Raw genomic sequence first — 20,700 nt, 5'->3', positions numbered from 1 at the left:
GGAAAATGCGAGCGAGACGCTTCTTTGACGTATTTCCGGGGCGCCGGAACAGAGGCAGGCCGAGGTGGCCGCGAGCCGGGAGGATGGTGGTGACCAGGTCTGGGAGGCCTCAGGCCACGGTCCAAGCCACGTTGGCTGAAAACTCCCAGCAGAAGGTAGGAGATGGCAGAGCGCTCTCATTTCTGCCGCTGCTTCACAGAGCGGCACTTAGGGTGATAGGGCGGCGCGAAGGTCTGGCGGAGCAGCGTGAGGAGGAGCGGCGGAAAGGGCCCGAGCTTGTCGCGCGCTGCTGTGTCAGACCCAGTGCTAAGCCCGTAGCTTCCTCTTCAGTCCTCGCTATGGTCGTTTAAGACAGTCCTTAGCATGGAACAGAGAGGTCAGGTAACTTGCTTTGGGTAGTTCACCTTCGTAATGGCAGATGAACAGCTGAGGCCTTTTAACCTATTAAAACCGTACGAAGGAGGCTTAATTTCGGCTACCAAGTGTGAGTCTTAACTATAATTAGGGCTGAAGAGGAGGTTACCGTTGTCACGTGGGGAGCTGGTAGTGGCCCCACAGCACTTTATTCTGGAGTGGGGAAGGCTGCAGTGACGCCTCCTGGTGGCTCTCAGTGGTTCTAGTCGTCCGCTGGCTCTGATTCTGCGACGAAGGGAATAGAGCGTTAATTCATTTATGTATGTAAAGGTAAGGGTAGCGAATGATTCCATTTGTGTGTGTGTTCCTAAACACATCTGTGCTCAGTTAATATTTCTTCTCTCTTCCTCTCTGTGTCAGAATGTAGGTCCACCAAGCATATTTGGCATTTGATACTTACCTGCAGAAAATTTTTTCAATTAATTGTTTTGCTCCCTAAAATTAGATCTAGGTCTCGGGTGAGGCGAGTGAAGCAGGGTCCTGCAAATGCAGAGTCAGATCCAGTATATGTTTTTTGTTTTTTATTGTTAAAAATCATGGGTACTGGTGGTTGTGAGGCAGGGCCTTGCAAATGCAGTGTTCGATTTAGTATTTAGGTGTTTTGTTTTATGGGTGGTGGTAGTGGTTTTGTATTAATCTTGTTTACTGAGTTTTTTTAGTATCCTCTTAAAATGTTCTCCTGAGAGGAGTGCCCTAGTTCCAGTCCTACCTAAATTACAGTGTATTTATTCTGGCTTACAGAATTCTGCTAAAAGAATTCACGCACATCCAAAAGTCAGGAAGGAATGTCTACCTGTTGACCCAACTACTGCTGAATCACAGACCACTAGGGTACAAAGTCAAGTCTCTAGAACTCCTAAAACCAGAAAGAGGAAGAGCGAAACTACAGTCTCATTATCTGAAATAAACAAACCATCTACTGATGGAGAGACCTCTGAAGCAGAGTCAAATTGTTCTTCTGTATCTGAGCTCCAGGATCCCATTTTAAGAGTAACTAGGAGACGGCAGATCTTAGTTGCATGCACTCCAGTGCCCAGTGTTCGGAAAAGGCTGAAAATAACTCCAGTAAATCAGTCTCATATTGAAGAAGACAATGACGATGACTCTGAAGCTGAATCACATGTCTCAGGTATTTCTAGAATTGTGCCGCCCACAGTAATAACTACAAGGACCAGAAGAAGTAAGGCTAAATCTGTAAGAGACCCAAGCCAAGAATTACATGCAGAAGCTATTTCTGATGCTGAGTCATCATACTCAGACATTTCTTCATTTTCTGGAGTTGCAACTATGAGAACGAGAAGTATGCAGAAGAAATTAAACGCACAAACTGAGGAGAAAGATACTGACATTGTACCAGAAAATGAAAAGCAAATCATAAATGTGCCTATGAATTCAAAGGATTCAGATACCAGACAAACAACTTGTTTACTGGTAAGATCTCTTCCTCAGATAAATAAGCCAAATTTCTATAATGAAATTCATAATGACTTCGATGATGATTCCTTCCACAGAAATTCAGAAAAAAAACAAACAGTGCAAAAATGCCAACGTTTTAATATAAGAGAAGAGAAAAAGGCCAGTGTTGCATCTCTCAAAGAAATAAGGCAGAATAGTAAGAATTTAGATGAAGAAACCAAGGGAATAGTAGATGAGGAAAAAGAAATAAATAAGAAAAATTCTCAGTTGGAGAGCCTTTCTGAACCTCAGGACACTGGCATTCAGCAGTTAGTTTCTCAAAGGCATTCAACCCCCCAAAATAATAAGACCACATCAGAGCCCTCAAATCTGAACTGTGAGGCTATAATGAAATCATTAGCTCAATCATTTGCAGTGGTGGAAGTGGACAGATGGAATGAAGAGAGAAAGAGCACCATAAAAACAAGTGACTTGACAGGATTTGGTGATACTGGTAGTGATGAAGAAGAGTGCACAGTTACAGGTATCAGTGAAGATAGGAATGAAGGAAGGGATGTAGATTTTGAGTGTGAAACCAAACTATTCAAGTCTGAGCTCCACACATCCCTGGACAAAGGTGATTCTGTTTTATTAGTTCTCAGCAGTGATGAAAGCCAGCAGTCTGAAAATAGTGAGAATGAAGAGGATACTGTGTGTTTTGTTGAAAATAATGGTCAAAAGGAATCATTAAATGGAGAATCAGAAAATATGTCATGTGACAATGCATTGTTTGTAATTGACACAACTCCTGGATTGAGTACTGATAAACATTTTTACTTGGATGAGGGAGACAAGGCAAGTGAGGTTGCCATTGAGGAGGAAAAAGAGGAGGAAGAGGATGAAAAAAGTGAAGAACCATCAGACCATGACAGAAACAAAGATAGTGAGTTTAGTGATGAAGACGAATTACTAAATAACACAAAGTCTAAACTGTAAGTTTTACCTCTATTTTTAAAAGTAAGTTTTTGATACATATTTCAAGCGGCTGATTTAAAATATAAAAATATAAAATATTAGAAAACATGAGAATTGAGAAAGCTACTGCCTCAGGTTCTTTATGGAAGAGCTCTTTAAAAAAAAAAAAAAAAGATTTATTTGACAGACAAAGCGAGAGCGGGAACACAAGCAGGGGGGAGTGGAAGAGGGAGAAGCAGGCTTCCCGCGGAGCAGGGAGCCCGATGCGGGGCTTGATCCCAGGACCCTGGGATCATGACCTGAGCCGAAGGCAGACGCTTAACAACTGAGCCACCCAGGCGCCCCTGGAAGAGCTCTTTTATCCAGCATTTCCCTAGTCTATGCGTGCCTGTTAGTCATATTTCTCCCACCAGTGATCTATTCGAAATCATCTAAGATTTTCCTGCATGATTGTTAAGAGCAACATAAAAGGGAAGGAAAGGAACTTTTATCTTTTCTCCAACCTAATTGTAGAGAAGTTGAAAAATAATCACCTATAATCCTGTCACCCATTGAAAAGTGCTAACTTTGGGGGCTATTTCTTTAGTTTCTTTTTTTCTGTTTTAAATTTGTTTTTCTTAGGCACAGGGCTCTGGTGGCCCTGTATCCACTGGAAATACATCCTTGGCCAGAGTCTATAACAGATGCCCAGTTTTCACTCTAAACCAATGAAAGAAATCTCTGAGGCTAGCCTCAAGCATATTTATTTTTTAAAAGCCACACTCCTCCCCAGGATAATTCTAATATACCTTTAGGGTTGAGAATCACTGCCAAACCACTGCAGTAGAATGATTTCACTTTCCAGTAGAGGTTGATCAAAGCTTTCAGCTGCTCAGTTTATATGAATAATTAGGGAGGAAAGTATCTGGAAGTCCAAATGTATTTGCTTATAAAAAGGACTTTTCAGTAATATAAAAGTAGAAATTCTTATTACATAAATATAGCAGGAGCCCAGATCCAACTGATTTGGTAGATATGGGCTATGATTTCTGTATTTTTGAAAATCTCTGGTGAGAAATACAGATGTTCACCACTGTTTAAAACTCACTGATTTAGGGCCGCCTGGGTGGCTCAGTCGTTAGGCATCTGCCTTCGGCTCAGGTCATGATCCCAGGGTCCTGGGATCGAGCCCCGCATCAGGCTCCCTGCTCAGCGGGAAGCCTGCTTCTCCCTCTCCCACTCCCCCTGCTTGTGTACCAACTCTCTCGCTGTGTCTCTCTGTCAAATAAATAAAATCTTTAAAAAAAAAAACAAAAAAAACTCACTGATTTAGAGGCACTACCAAATACCCTTATTTACCCAGAAAAACATTCTAAGTTTGGATAACCTGGAAGTTCAGAACCTGTCTTTGTCATTGGGTTTTAGAGATAGAGGTATGTACGTTTGTTAACTCATCTGTATATGAAGTTGAGCTGAATTGCCAGATTTATCTCCTCTTTGCAATTCTTTTCTTTATAAAATCCCTTTATGAAGTCTACTGGCATATAGTCTTAATCCTCTTTAAGTTAATCTGAGGAATAGATTTAGATGTGCTCCCAAAAAACTTTTTTCATTCATTATTCATCCTGGAATTTTCTTCTAAATGATTTTACTAGATTTAAAAACATGTGTTTCAGTTTTTCAGAAACTCCATTGTAAAAATAAGATGTCATTTTTTGGGGGGTATCATTGGCAGTAAAAGGGGAGAGAAGAAAAAAGTAATTTTAAAAATACAGCCTCAGTTGTTTCCATTTTGATATGATTACTTGATCTTTAAGTGATCATTCTCTTTCAGCCTGAAGTTGACAAGCAGTAGCATAGACCCTGGTATGAGTATCAAGCAGTTGGGTGGTTTGTATATTAATTTCAATGCAGACAAACTACAGTCGAACAAGAGAACCCTAACACAGATCAAAGAGAAAAAGAAAAAAGAGGTAAGTTACATAGTGTACTATTGGTTTTCATAGAACTAACCGATCACTTCTAGACATGATTAGTCTTTGGTAAGAGACTAATTTTCCTGCAGTGAAACCACATTAGCCTACCGTGCTCCTTTTTTCCCCTTAAAGTCCTAGCTATAAAAGATAACACTTGAAAAATAAATTAATACAGGATCAGCATTCCTCTTGCACCCATCATTTATCCTAGGGGTTGTGTTTTCTTCTCTTTTCTTGCTGTATTTTTCGTTCATAACTGGTATGGATACTGTTGAGAATCTGAAAACTGTGGGTGCCAATTCCCCCCACCAGGAAAAATATACATGTTCACATAGGCATAAAATTGTACATGAAATTTCAGAAGGGAATTACAGGGTAGGTCATCTCATCCAAACCCTCAGCTTAAGTCTCATGGCATGGCTTCTCCAAATCTGTATTCTCTAGCCTTGCTGTCCTTCCAGGTCTTTAAATCCTGTTGTGTCTCTCGTCTGTTTATTCGTATGTGCTCAGGCACCTGACCTCCCTAATTGCCCTCCTTCGCTTCCCTACCTGAACCAGCTGCTACTTTAGTATTCTCTGGCCTGGTTAATGATGCCAAACTCTTTTCCTTTTGCAGTCAGTCACTGAACCTAGCAGATGCTGTTGCTAACATACTCTACTTTGTTCCCTCCTTTTCACCCCACTGTCACTGGCCAGTGGCAGGCCTTTGTTTTTCATCTACACTTCTGCAATAGCCTCCTTACTCTTTTCTCCAAGCCGCCCTCTGTACTTTTGGTAGATTTCTCTTTTTAAAAACAAAAAAGGGTACCTAGCTGGTTCAGTCAGAAGAGCATGCAACTCTTAATCTCCAGGTTGTAAGTTAGCACCCCATGTTGGGGGTAGATACTACTTCAAAACAAAACGAAATGAAACACAAACCTGACTATGATATTCTCCTGTTTAAGTCCCTCAAAACGTTCAAGGTGCTTCTGTTCCTTCAGCTCTGTCCACCTGCTATGTTCTACCACTGAAGACTACTGTAGTTCCCTGAACATACCCTGCTCTTTCCCAGGCCAGTGCAGAGATCATAGATCACTGCCTTTGGGAAACATTCTCTGACTCTAGTCCTCTCCACCACCTCCTCTGTGCTTCTGCAACACCAAGTATAGATTTGACTCATTATTGATCATATTGTAATTGTCATTTTACTGTTTTTTTAGCTTTATATTCCTAAAACAGGATTTCTCAACCTGGGCTGGATGATTCTTTGTTGTGGGAGGCTGTCTTATTCATTGTAGGATATGTAGCAGCATCCCTCATGTCTACCCACTAGTTGTCAATAGCATCCACCCCCCCACACCCCTCTGCACATACACCCCAAAAGTGTCTTCAAACATTGTCATTTGCTCCCAGTTGAGAACCACTGTCCTAAAGCTCTTAATAATCTGGCAAATAAATATCAAGCTCGAAAGTCTAGACTGCTTCTCTACTATCTAGAAACTTCTAGGGGATTTGGGGATTTCTGAATTGATAATTTCAAATGTTACCAAATCAGTATTTCTGTGAACTGTTTCGAGGGCCAAGGAGCAGTCTTCTTTAGTTCATACCCTATGGGAGATGACGAATTATCCTGAAGACCTTTTAGTGACGTAAACAGTATTAATGACAGTATTTGTTCATCCTATGCAAACAGAATGCAGCAGTCATTTAGGAAAAGATTAACAGGTTTGACTACACAAAATTTTAAAACTTTCACAATTAACACCTTAACAAAGACAAGTAAAAGACCATAGGTTAATACCACTAAGATACAAAATACCAGTGTTCTGTGAATACAGGTGTTCTCCCACAAAACACTTATACATAGCTAATAAATACACAAAAAGATGATCAACAGCAAAGGAAAACAGCCATGAGGCACCAGTGAGAACACACAAAAAGATAATCCCAGTGCTGGTGGCAATGTAAAGGAAAAGGGCACTGATTAACTGTTGGTAGGACTTAACAAATTACTTGAATGCAAGGCAATTTAGCAGTACCTGTCAATATTTAAGTGATGCATTTTGGAATCATACAAAAATAATCACAAGTGTGCAGAGATGATGTTTACAGTGTTCAATGGAAAAAGGTTTGATGGAGACTTAAACTAAATGTCAGAAGAAAAATGTTAGTGTGTAACAGCTATTAAAAGGAATGAAGTTGATCTATGTGTGAATTAATACTGAAAGAGCATCTAAGATATATTGTTGAATTGCAAAAAGATTTATCTAGATAGATGTATATGTTGTTTAATCGAATCTGTATCACTGTACGTATTAATAATACAGTCTTCTTAGATCCGAAGAAGCTGTTTTACCAACATCAAAAGAACTTATTAAAGACTAGTTAGGGTTGGTTGGTTGGTTGTTTTCAGAGACTTCAAGAGCCATTTTGGCATTTGTTCCTGTTGACTTTATTTTCCAGTTTGGTGCAAGTGGCTGGTTTAGTAAGCCAATAAATACGTTAGACACATTAATGTAAATCTGATATGTGCTGATTCAGTTTAGAAAAAGAAATTTAAAATAAATGAAGTTTCCTAAAATAATCCTTCAGTGTGCCTTCTAAAGCATTTTTATTGTGATATAATTTACAGACTTAAGGACCGAAACAACTTTGCAGTAGTATGGTTGTGTATAAAGAGGGTTAATATATTTGGAGTAGTCGTCAGTGTGGGAGATACTTCTCTTATAAGGCAAGAGATGTTGGAAAAAATTATATGGTATCTGGGGGTGCCTGGGTGGCTCAGTTGGTTAAGCGACTGCCTTCGGCTCAGGTCATGATCCTGGAGTCCCGGGATCGAGTCCCGCATCGGGCTCCCTGCTCGGCAGGGAGTCTGCTTCTCCCTCTGACCCTCCTCCCTCTCATGCTCTCTGTCTCTCATTCTCTCTGTCTCAAATAAATAAATAAAATCTTTAAAAAAAAAAAAATTATATGGTATCTGATACTATCTTAAAACCACTTTAATATTTTTATAGCTTTTGCAGAAAGCCGTCATTACTCCTGATTTTGAAAAAAACTACTGTGTCCCACCATATAGTGAATCAAAGCATCAACTTCAGAAAAAACGCAGAGTAAGTATAGTGACTCTCATTATTTAAATTGTTGAGGTGTGTTTGACTATATATATTCGGCTTATACAACACGGTTGTATAATTTAAAAATATGTATTTTCGGGGCACCTGGCTAGCTCATTCAGTAAAGCATGCGACTCTTGATCTCAGGGTTTTGAGTTCTACCCCACATAGGGTGTAGAGATTACTTTAAAAAATTAAATTTTAAAAAATAATAAAAATAAAATCTTTAAAAATATATATTTGCAAAGAAAGTTATCACAAATTTAAGGGCCCATAAAATATAGTTCCATAAACACAATTGATATAGATTTTCACAAAGTGAAAGTGCACCAAGTGGTGCACATAGAGAACAGCTTTTTTTCCCCCCCTTTCTTAAAACAGTGACAGCCAGCATATAAGGTCACTGTCCATACTTCTTGGCTTATAGGTACTGTTCACCAAGAGCTAAGAGCTCCATTGCAGGCCTTTGTAGGGACCTTAATGTAGGCACCTAAAAACCCAGGCCTCTGTAGTCTGCCCAGTGAGAGGATAGGAAACTCTTTTCTTTTGTAAAAATAGGGGATTGTTTCCATCTGCCATTTCAGCTAATAAGTGTAAAGAAGTTATTAAGAGAGCTTGAAGGAAATTTGAGGGTGGTGCACCAGTAATGTCTCATCACTAATAGGGAACATGCTGGCACATGGTAGACACTCCATAATGTATGAATGAAATAAAAATAAAATTAAGTAAATAACTTGCTAGGAGTTTCCAAAAAAATGTAACTTTTTTTTAAATTTTAGAAATAATACAGATTTCTGGACTTGTTGGAGTGACTTTGAGTCACCTTGGTGACTGAATAAAATTGTTAATATTTAAATATAAGCTCCAGAAGTGAAAATGTTTTTATACATTATCTCTTGTGTAGGCTGTACTGCACAATAAAAATTGAAGCTGTGTATTGTTCTCCCAGCAAGTCCGCCCTTCTTTTTTTTTTTTTTTTTAATTTTTATTTATTTTACTTGAGAGAGGGAGAGAGCACAAGCTGGGGGAGCAGCAGCAAGAGAGGGAGAGGCAGACTCCCTGCTAAGCAGGGAGCTGACTCGGGGCTCAATCCCAGGACCCCAGGATCATGATCTGAGCTGAAGGCAGACACTTAACTGGCTGAGCCACCCAGGCGCCCCTGCAAGTCAGCAGTTCTTACTAAGATAAAAAAAAAATAAATTTTAAGGAGCCCTCATTTATGAAACTGATAATACTGTGCCTAATTTACCAAAGAAAACACTGTGATTTAGCTTCTTTTATGAAAAGTGAATCTGGGGACTAATACATTCTGTTAAGTAACCTCATTTGTTTTTAATTCATGAAGTTTTTTGTGTATATCATTTTGGAGGGAATGAGATATAGTTTATACATTGCTTATTAAAGTTAGAATTTTCTGTTTAATTATTTTTGAAATCTGAATTTCAGAAAGAACGACAGAAAACAGCAGGTGATGGCTGGTTTGGTATGAAAGCTCCAGAATTGACAGATGAACTAAAAAATGATCTCAGAGCACTGAAGATGAGAGCTAGCATGGACCCAAAAAGGTTTTACAAGAAAAATGATAGGGATGGCTTCCCCAAGTACTTCCAGGTATGAAACAAATGGCGGTGATGTTCTGTGGATTTTAGTTCAGAAGGCATTATAGTGTTCTTACTGTTTACTCTTTAAATAGGTGAATATTTATAGGGCACATCTGCTTACGCTGTATAATAATGGGCAGAACCCAATTCAGACAACCTTTTGGCCACCAGCTTGTAATGGCATTCCATATAGAGAGAAGGTGTTGCAGATAGTAACTAAGTTTCCAGGTCATACCTCTAAAAGTTATGGAACCTCTAAGCTGGGTGTACCATATATGAATAGTATTAGCCTAACAGTATTAGCCTAAAGTTTCCAGGTCATACCTCTAAAAGTTATGGAACCTCTAAGCTGGGTGTACCATATATGAATAGTATTAGCCTAACAGCAAGAAGACTTACATGATGGAGGAGGAAATAGGGAATCATTTGCACCAAACTCTTCTTCTCCAGATAAAGGGGCATCCCCAGGCAAATGCTGAAAATAAGTTAAAAGTTGGTTTTCAAAGTGTTTCCAGATGAAAATCCAGATGATTCACCCTCTGGTAGCCGTCACCTTCATTCTGTTCTTTCTTGTCACTTATCTGAATTACTCTAATAGTCCTTTACCTCCAGGTCTGCTCTCTGTCTGTAGAATAGAGTCTATACAGTCTGCACTCAGACCCGCTCACCAGCTCTTCTGTCACGTAGCCCTCTTAAGCTCCAACACACTTGGAGGAACCTTGACTTCCCTTAGGTAGAGTTGGTCACTTTTTTTTGAGGGCATCTATAGTGTTTTGTTTAGCATAATAATTATGTTATGCTTTAATCTTTTAGTTACTTGTCTGTGGATTTTCCTTAAGACTATGGGCTCCTTGCTGGCAGGGACCAGATATTCTTTGTCTTTATTTCCCAAACACTTAGCACAGTATGTGGCACATAGTGGACACTGTAAATTTTACTTGGTTGAATGTAGGAACAAATGCAGAGTGGTTACTAAGAAGGTTCTATGCTGGTAGCATTTATGATGACCTAGGAGACCAAAGAGGTATATAGTAGAGTTTATGTGTCAATTTTATTAAATTGGGAGACTAAAAAAAGAATTGATATTCTCTGTCCCACTTTTCTAGTTACAGTGTTCATCAAGAATTTACTGTCCTGCCTAGTGCTAAATTATATAAAAGGATTTTTGGCCTTTTATTATAAATTCTAATGAAATGTCATTAGTAGGACCCAGTGCCAATTGAATAAGTGACTTATTTTTGCTTTAAAAAATGGCAAACTGACTTTAGTATTGATATCATTTAAGTTGTGTTTTCCATTCCTTTCTATAAATAGACTTTGTTAGAGCTACCCTGAAATACGAAAGCAATTTAGCATTCAAGTATTGCATGACTTATTTCAATCAATTGCTCATAGATTGGAACCATTGTTGACAATCCAGCTGACTTCTACCATTCACGAATTCCCAAAAAACAAAGGAAGAGAACTATTGTGGAAGAATTGCTGGCTGATTCTGAGTTCAGAAGGTAAAGGAATTTATGTTTCACTTTGTATTATGTATGTTTTCCTTTAGAATATACATAAACCTTAAAATTTCAAGTAATTTTTAAATGGCTTTAGCACAGTGTCTCAACAGCAGCACTATTTACATTTTGGGTGGGATAATTCTTTATTGGGGGGAACTGTCCTGTGTATTGTAGAATGTTTAACAACATCCCTGGCCTCTACCTACTAGATGCCAGAAGCACCCCATCCCCAATTTGTGACAAAAATGTTGGGCGCAACATTTCCACATATCCCTTGTTGGGCATAAGCATTCCCAGTTTAGAACCATTGCTTGAGATGGAAGCTTGAAAATATTTGACTGGCTAGAGGAGAATGAGCCTGCAAAGGAGACTAGGAAAGAATAGCTAAGAGGTTATTAAGAAAACCAGGATGGCATAGTGTCACAGAAGTCAAAGAAGGAGAATATTTCGAGCAGATACAAACTGGAGGGAGTGGTTAACAGGAATAATTGCTGCTGAGAGATCAAATTGGGTGATGGGCATTAAGGAGGGCATGTGATGTAATGAGTACTGGGTGTTACATACAACTGATGAATCACCAAACTCTACCTCTGAAACTAATAATACACTGTATGTTAATTAATTGAATTTAAATAAAACCAAAAAAAAAAGAAAAACTAAAAACTTCCTTTGGATATACATGGAGGTCAAAATATTCTTGCCAGGAGTTTTAGGGGAGTGATGAGGAGGAAACCAGACTGGAGAGGATTGGAGAGTTTGTTGAAAATGAAGAAATGGAAACAGTTCTTTGAAGTTTGAGAAGAGGGAGAGAGGCAAGACTAGTAGTAGGCATGGAGTTGGAGGTTTTTTTTTAAGATGGGAGCATTTGGGAATATGTTTAAATGTACTTGAAGCAGTTATGTATATATTATAGGAGATTTAAAAGCATACCTCATATAGAAACCCTTGTTGAACTTCCAGATTGGTTTAATAGCAAAAGTGAAAAGAACTGTTAAGCGTTTTAAAAACTTTGTCAGCATGGAAAACAGATTTAACACAAATGTTATGTATGTAAGCCATTTAATTAGTCTGGGTAATGGTAAAGATTTTTAGAAATAAGCAGTGCTCTTTTCTCACTTATTACGCTCTCCTTGGAAATCTCATCCCCTGCAGGGTTTTAATTATAATGTATATACTGTTGGCTTCCAAATGCAGGATGTGTAATCCAGATCGCTCCTGAGTCTAGACCCACATATCCAGCTGCAGCCTCAGGAACATCCAGGGGTTTCTCATAAGCACCTCTATGAGTTAACTTGGCCTTTCCTGTACAATCTAATCCTCTCCTAGTGCTCTGTATCTCATGACTGAACAGCATGACCATCCATCCATCACCCAAGTCCTTGACACCTCCTCCTTCGGTCCACATTCATCCTGGCAGTCTCTCCCATTTCCTAACTATCTCTCAAGCCTTTTTCTCCATCCCCACACAGGCATGGTGCAAGCATGTTAACTGTGTTCTGGTTAAAAATTGACCTGTATTTTGTAATCTTGATGATAGCAATCTCAGAAATCACAGCAGTGTTGATAGTGCTTTCACTAAAAAGTAATAGCGTGAGGAAGTTGGGGGAGTAAACTAGAAATTTTGTAGAATGAAACTCATAAAATTGCAGGTTAGAGGTAGTGTTCTTAGTTCATTGTTCCCATACTTTAGTCACTGAGTACCATTTTCACAATGTTTGCATTATCTGTATGCTGCCTGCTTTATTTTAAAAGGAAACTTTATATTGTCTACTGTAAATGGGTTTGTTGGCTTATAATTTCTGTAATGCCCATGAGGATAAATACGTTGCTTAAAGTGAATATTGTCTACCACCTAAATTTATGTATCACACTATGTGAAACCTCTACTAGCCCATCTCCATGGAATGTTTTAATTCCTTCTACAACATTCTCTTTAAGAAGTTTCTGGCCTCTGAACACTTTGGGATAGGAAACTTCATTGAATGTATTTAATGCGGCATATGTTCATTAGTAGGAATGTCTTGGGACAGAAGAAGTAAGTGTAATACACAGGAAAAATGTGATTTTCTGTGTTGTATGTGGTTTTTGGTTTTGTTTGTTGAGGTATAATTGACTTAGAGTGTTCCATTAGTTCCAGGTATGCAGTGTAGTGATTTGACAATTCTGTACATTACAAAATGCTCACTGCTCCAAGTGTAGTCACCATCTGTCACCATACAACACTGTTGTAATATTATTGACGCTATTGCCGATACTGTACTTTTCATCTCCAGGACTTACTGTATAACTGGAGGTTTGCAGTATCCCCTTCACCTATTTCACCCATCCCCCACCTCTGGCAACCACCAGTTTATTGAGGAACCTCCATACTGTTTTGGTGCAACCATAGTGGTTGTGCCAAATTACATTCCTACCAACAAAAGCACAAGGGTTCCTTTTTCTCCACATCCTCACTAACACTTGTTACTTCTTTTTGATACTAGGCATTCTGACTAGTATTTGAGAGTTTGTTCTGTTTGCTTTTTTAGATTCCACTTATAAGTGAAATCATATGGTATTTATCTTTCTCTGCGTGACTTACTTCACTCAGCTTAATACCCTCTAGGTCCATCCATGTTGTCCTGAATGGCAAGATTTCATTCTTTTATATGGCTCAGTAATATTCCATTGTGTGTGTGTGTGTCTGTCTGTATATGTCTGTGTCTCACATCATCTTTATTCATTCATCTATTGATGGGACACTTGGGTTGCTTCCATATCTTGGCTATTGTAAATAATGCTGGGGTGCATATATCCTTTTGAGTTAGTGTTTTTGTTTTATTTGGGTAAATACCCAGTAGTGGAATTACTAAGTCATATGGTATTTTTATTTTTAATTTTTTGAGGAACCTCTATACTGTTTTCAATGGTGGTACACCAATTTACATTCCTACAAACAGTACATGAAGGTTCCCTTTTCTCCAAATCCTTGCCAACATTTGTTATTTCTTGTATTTTTGATACCAGCCGTTCTGACTGGTATGATGTGATGTCGCACTGGGATTTTGATTTGCATTTGCCTTTTGATAAGTGATGTTGAGCATCTTTTCATGTGTGCGTTGCCCTTCTGTATATCTTCTTTGGGGAAATGTTCAGATCCTCTGACCATTTTTTAATCAGATTGTTTGGTTTTTTGGTGTGAGTTGTGTAGGTTACTTATATATTTTGGCTATAACTCTTTAATCATTTGCACATAAATCTTCCATTCAGTAGGTTGCCTTTTTGTTTTATTGGTTTCCTTTGCTCTGCAAAAGCTTTCTATTTTGGTGTAGTCCCACTTGTTTATTTTCAATTTTATTCCCTTGCCTGAAGAGACCTATCCATAAATATTTTATTGCTAGGACTTAATGTCCCGAGAGATTGGTGCCTATGTTTTCTTTTAGGAGTTTTACGGTTTTAGGTCTGACATGTAGGTCTTTAATCCATTTTGATTTTTGCGTGTGGTATAAGAAAGTGGTCCAGTTTCATTCTTTTGCATGTAGCTGGTTTTCCCAACACCATTTATTAAAAAGACTTTTTCTCCATTGTATATTCTGGCCTCCTTTGTCATAGATTAATTGACCATGTAAGTGTGTGTTTATCTCTGGGCTCTCTTCTGTTCCACTGATCTGTTTTTGTGCCAGTACCTCATTGTTTTGATTACTTTAGCTTTGTAGTATATCTTGAAATCTGGGTTTATGATACCTCCAGCTTTGTTGTTCTTTCTGAAGATTGCTTTGGCTATTTGAGGTCTTTTGAGGTTCCATACAAATTTTAGGATTACATGTTCTAGCTCTGCAAAAAGTACTATTGTGATATTTTGCTAGGAATTACATTGAATCTGTATATTGCCACTGGGTACTATGGACATTTTAAGAGTATTCTTCCATGAGCATGATATTTTTCCATTTGTTTGTGTTGTCTTCAATTTTTTTCATCAGTGTCTTACAGCTATCAGAGTATAGGTCTTTCAATCTCCTTGGTTAAATTTATTCCTAGGTATTTTGTTCTTTCTGTGGTACAATTGTAAATGGGATTGTTTTCTTAGCTTTTCTTTGTTACTTTGTTATTAGTGTATAGAAACACAGCATTTCGGTATATTAATTTTGTATCCTGCAGCTTAACTGAATTCATTTATTCTGATAGTTTTTGATGGTGTCTTTAAGGTTTTCTTTATGTAGTGTCATGTCATCTGTAAATAGTGAGTTTTACTTCTTCCTTCCCAATTTGGATGCCTTTTATTTTTCTTATTTAATTGCTGCAGCTAGGATTTCTGGTACTATATTGAATAAAAGCAGTGAGAATGGACATCCTTGCTTTGTTCCTAATCTTAGAGGGGAAAGTTCTCGGCTTTTCACCATCGGGTATCACGTTAGTTGTGTATTTTTCATATGTGGCCTTTATTGTGTTGAGGTATGTTTCCTCTAAACCCACTTTGTTGAGTTTTTTTTTTATTATGTTATGTTAATCACCATACATTACATCATTAGTTTTTGATGTAGTGTTCCATGATTCATTGTTCACATATATCACCCAGTGCTCCATTTAGTACGTGCCCTCTTTAATACCCATCACCAGGCTAACTCATCCCCCCACCTCCCTCCCCTCTAGAACCCTCAGTTTGTTTCTCAGAGTCCATAGTCTCTCATGGTTCGTCTCCCCCTCCGATTCCCCCCCTTCATTTTTCTCTTCCTGCTCTCTCTTTTTTTTTTTTTTTAACATATAATGTATTATTTGTTTCAGAGGTACAGGTCTGTGATTCAACAGTCTTACACAATTCATGGCACTCACCATAGCACATACCCTCCCCATTGTCTATCACCCAGCCACTCCATCCCTCCCACCCCCCACCACTCCAGCAACCCTCAGTTTGTTTCCTGAGATTAAGAATTACTCATATCATGAGATCATATGATACCTGTCTTTCTCTGATTGACTTATTTCGCTCAGCATAATACCCTCCAGTTCCATCCACATTGTTGCAAATGGCAAGAGTTCATTCCTTTTGATGGCTGCATAATATTCCTCTGTGTGTGTGTGTGTGTGTGTGTGTGTGTGTGTGTATACACACACACATCTTCTTTATCCATTCATCTGTCGATGAACATCTTGGCTCTTTCCATAGTTTGGCGATTGTGGACATTGCTGCTATAAACATCGGGATGCATGTACCCCTTTGGATCCCTACATTTGTATCTTTGGGGTAAATACCCAATAGTGCAATTGCTGGGTCGTAGGGTAGCTCTATTTTCAACTTTTTGAGGAACCTCCATACTGTTTTCCAGAGTGGCTGCACCAGCTTGCATTCCCACCAACAGTGTAGGAGGGTTCCCCTTTCTCTGCATCCCCACCAACATCTGTCGTTTCCTGACTTGTTAATTTTAGCCATTCTGACTGGTGTGAGGTGGTATCTTGTTGAGGTTTTGATTTGGATTTCCCTGATGCCGAGCGATGTTGAGCACTTTTTCCTGTGTCTGTTGGCCATGTGGATGTCTTCTTTGGAAAAGTGTCTGTTCATGTCTTCTGCCCATTTCTTGATTGGATCATTTGTTCTTTGGGTGTTGAGTTTGATAATTTTTTTATAGATTTTTAGAGTTTTTAAATCATGAATGGATGTTGCACTTTGACTTTCTTTAAAAGATGGGGGGCGGTGGTCAGAGGGAGAGAGATTGAATCCTAAGCAGGCTCCATGCCCAGCAGGAAGCCCACCACGGGGCTTGATCTCACTACCCTGAGATCATGACCTGAGCCAAAATCAAGAGTCCCAACGCTTAACCAACTGAGCCACCTAGACACCTCAACAAATGGTTTGCTTTTTTTTTTTTTTTGATCACCTATTAAGATGATCATACGGTTTTTATTCTTTTCTTATCAATATACATTGATTTGCAAATATCATACTGCTCTTGCATGCATGGATTAAATCCCACTTGATCATGGTAAATGATGTTTTTAATGTATTGTTGGATTCGGTTTGCTAATATTTTGTTGAGGACTTTTGCGTCTTTGTTCATCAGGCATATTGACCTGTAGTTTCTTTTTTTGTAGTGTCTTTGTCTGGCTTTGGTATTAGAGAAATGCTGGCCTCGTGAAATGAATTTGGAAGTTTCCCTTCCTTTTCTATTTTTTGGAATAGTTTGGGAAGAATAGGTATTAACTCTTCTTTAAATATTTGGAAGAATTCAGCTGTGAATCCATCTGGTCTTGAATTTTGTTGGGAGTCTTTTGATTACTGATTCACTTTTGTTACTAGTAATAGATCTGTTCAAATTTTCTATTTCTTCCTGATTATTTAGTTTTAGACGATTGTCTGTTTCTAGCAATCTATCCATTTTTTTTCTAGATTGTGTCCCAATTTATTGGCATATACTTTTTCATAGTATCCTCTTGTAATTCTTTGTATTCCTGTGGCGTCTGTTAATTCTTCATTTCTGATTTTGAGTTCTCTTTTTTCTTGATGAGTCTGGCTTTTTTGTTTTATTTTAATCTCTATTTTATTTCTGCTCTAATCTCATTTTTTCCATCCTTGATTAGGTTCAAACTGTACTGATAAGCCCTTCTTTTGAACTTCTGTGGACTACATTTATCAATATTTGCCACAGTGGCAATTAAAATTTAAAAACTTTAAAAATATTTATTGATTCCTTTTAAAATAAAACATCCCATTACACATTGACATATATTTTCATGAACAAAACAAAAATGATTTACTGCAGATCTCTTTAATGTCTGGCTTAAAGATAGTTGGAGCCTCATACCTGCTTCTACATCAGTCTGTTATTTTTACATTTTCATCCTATAAAAATCTTTAAAGCATTTGATATCATCTGGTAACTGGATATGGTACATGGGCCTCCAGTGGTTGAAAGTTTTCAAAAGCCCTCCCTTATAGTTGCCATTTTTTTCTCACTAGACTGCAGGCTTTACGAGGGTAGGGACTATAGTTGTCTTGGTCACTGCTCAGTCCCCCAGCTCCAAATATGGCTCCACATGGTAATTTAGTACAAATATGCTAAAATAGTGAAAATGCAAACAATTTTTTGAGATTTACTAGTTACGCCACCCCATCACCACCCCCATTACATTAACTTCTGTTATACTTCAGAACTTAAAAGTTTGGTTTTCTTTTTAGATATAACCGAAGGAAGTACTCAGAGATCATGGCTGAAAAAGCAGCAAATGCAGCAGGAAAGAAGTTTCGAAAGAAGAAGAAATTTCGCAATTAAGATTCACCAAGCAAGCCATAGTATTTTATATCTCCCTTTATTTACTCAAGATGTTTTGAAAATTAACATCATCATACAAATTAATATAGACTGGCCCTGTTTGAAAAAAGTTAACTTGAGGGCAAATCAATCATATACTCTTTGGGATAAAAACAGGTGTGTCTACAAAAGATCCACCCATGCTTAGACGCTTTGAGGGAGAAAAAGGGAAACCTCAACCATTTTAAGATGAATAACATTTTTGTAAAGTTTTCAACACTTGGTTATTTGAAGAAAATTGAATTAAAAACATTTAGAAGGTATAAAGTTTGTTAACATATACAGAAAACTTTAAAATTACACGAACAAAGCTAAACAATACAGTAGAGTAAGCACACGCGTGCGTGTGTGTGTGTGTGTGTAGGGGGAGATGGTATACCAGAAATGCCATGTGTGTTTGTGTGTAGAGGGGATACGGTATACCCGAAATGCCCTTTTCTAAGTTCAGGTCCAGAAAATTGGTAAAGCTGGGATACAGAAATCTGCTTGTTGTGAGCATAAAAGTCACAGTTGAAACCAAAGTATTCTTGGAGCAAATGTATGTTAGTATATGACAGAAGAACTAAATGAAGCTATATAAAAAGGACTTAAAAAGGTAATGAAGACTTCCTAGAAAGTTTGGGTTAAAGGTGGACGAAGCAAGAGAACTGTTTTCTTTAGGAAATGAAACAGGAGGAAAGATTAATTTTATCCAGAGTCAGTGTTGTGTTCCAGGTGAATTAGGCTTATTAAATCAGTATAATTTTAACTTGGTCAGACATAATTTTAAAGTGGTTCAGTTTATTTCATCTCCAATAGCAGTATACATCCTGACTAATCTATTTGTGGTACCTAAGGAGTGTTGGCCATTTCTCGTAATGCTTCTTAGTGGGTTCTTCCTTTAATATCATTATTTATGGAACCTCTATTTTCCCAGCAAACTGTTGGGATTTCAGTAAATATAAAATTTCGTATTTTGTATTTATTGCTTGGGATCATAACCAACCTAGTAATAGAACTGACAATGATATTCATAGGTGGAGTTAGGCAAGTATCTTATCTGTTCTCTTTTACAGAAAAACTTTTATTCCAAGAATATTAAGTTTTGCCTTCCACTGGGTAAAATAAGGACCCACTATGAAAGAATTAAATACCAAAACAAGAAGAAGAAGTAATAGTTAGTTTTACCCTTTGCATATTCTTCCAGAAGGAGTCGTTCTCAGAACATTGCTTCAACTCATGCTATTCTGCCATAAGAACACTCAAAATTGTTAATCATTTGGTTTGATGTCTCTGTGCACAGAAAGTTGAGGACTTACCCAGTTTTTCTCAGGGTCAAGGCGTGGATCAGCTTCTTACCTACCATATGATTTTTGGGATGGTTTCTGACTCATGAATGCTACTATAGGTTGAATTATTTGGTACTTGAAAACTGCAGCCATGACATATTTGTGATGTTACGGTTTGTATTACAAGTAAAACAACATTAGTGACCTCTAATCTTTGCCACACAAAAAGCAGCATTAGAGCTTTCTGGATTAGAAGGCAGTGCTAAGGAAAGAGAACTGAGCCTAAGCTCTAAGTCTGGCTCTGTCCTTAAGCCACCTTAGATGTATGTGTTTTCAGTATTTACTTTTAGTTACATTTTAACATGCTCTCTTTTGTTGTCTCCACAGATTCATTTTTAATTTTATTTCATTATATACATTTTTGTAAGCCACTTAGAACAAGATAGAGTTTTTAACAATTACAAAGTACTTAGTGAAATAAACTGAAATGATTCAACTAAAAATCATTTAAAGTCACCTCTGTTAATGTTTATTTTAAGGAACTGAAACTGCTAATACAGCTTCTTCATCTCAAATGTGATCTTCAGAAATTTATTTTAAATCATCAAAACTAAAGAGTAACAAAGTATAATTACAGGTAAAGGTCAGAAGGATCTTAGTGTTCCCAGCCTTCTGCAAATATCTGGATATTTGAATAACGGATGTATTTTCCTTGGTTTTTTAAGCAAAGCAATTCTGTTGAGAAGCAGGTTTTAGTGATTTTTGGCTTGTGTCACTGAAGGTTCACTTACTAGAACTCGTCTAAGGCTTCCTGACTATGAGGAAGTACCCTGACTCAACTGAGAAGCATTACAAAGCATACAAAGTGCGGACATGGTAGAGTGCGAATGAAAGAAGGGCCTTTAAAATACTGTTAAGAGCTCGAAAGATTTCTGAAACACCCCATCTTGCTGCACACTGCTTTTAAGACCACTTATTAAAATGCCTATAACACAACTAGTTTGTTAAGTGAGGAAATTAGGGAGAGAGGAAAAGGACAGTGGAAGAAATCAGATGGAGCCAGGGTAAAGTTAATAAAATGATTCTGTGATACCAATACAATTGGTAAAGGTGGGCCCTGAGCTTCCTAGTATCTAAGACAAAAATCAGTTCTGTGTTCATTATTATTAGAAGATAAAAACTGCTTTAGAGAAACCCCAGTATTCCTAAGAC

At 37.9% G+C, this 20,700-nt stretch overlaps 1 protein-coding gene across 1 annotated transcript; it reads left to right on the top strand.

Moving 5' to 3' along the window:
* Positions 1 to 49: 49 nt before the first annotated feature.
* DNTTIP2 (deoxynucleotidyltransferase terminal interacting protein 2) lies at positions 50 to 19,999 on the top strand. Its single transcript, XM_021690127.1, has 7 exons — positions 50 to 155; positions 1,156 to 2,801; positions 4,598 to 4,736; positions 7,733 to 7,828; positions 9,278 to 9,442; positions 10,828 to 10,937; positions 18,088 to 19,999. Exons 1-7 carry the CDS (start codon positions 84 to 86, stop codon positions 18,179 to 18,181), a joined length of 2,322 nt encoding a protein of 773 aa, XP_021545802.1. The 5' UTR covers positions 50 to 83; the 3' UTR covers positions 18,182 to 19,999.
* Positions 20,000 to 20,700: the final 701 nt, after the last annotated feature.

The sequence above is a fragment of the Neomonachus schauinslandi genome, chromosome 4, assembly GCF_002201575.2.
Source record: "Neomonachus schauinslandi chromosome 4, ASM220157v2, whole genome shotgun sequence".
NCBI classification, from domain to species: domain Eukaryota; kingdom Metazoa; phylum Chordata; class Mammalia; order Carnivora; family Phocidae; genus Neomonachus; species Neomonachus schauinslandi.
Note: the sequence above shows the minus strand (reverse complement) of the source record. Positions and strands in the feature narration are given on the sequence as shown.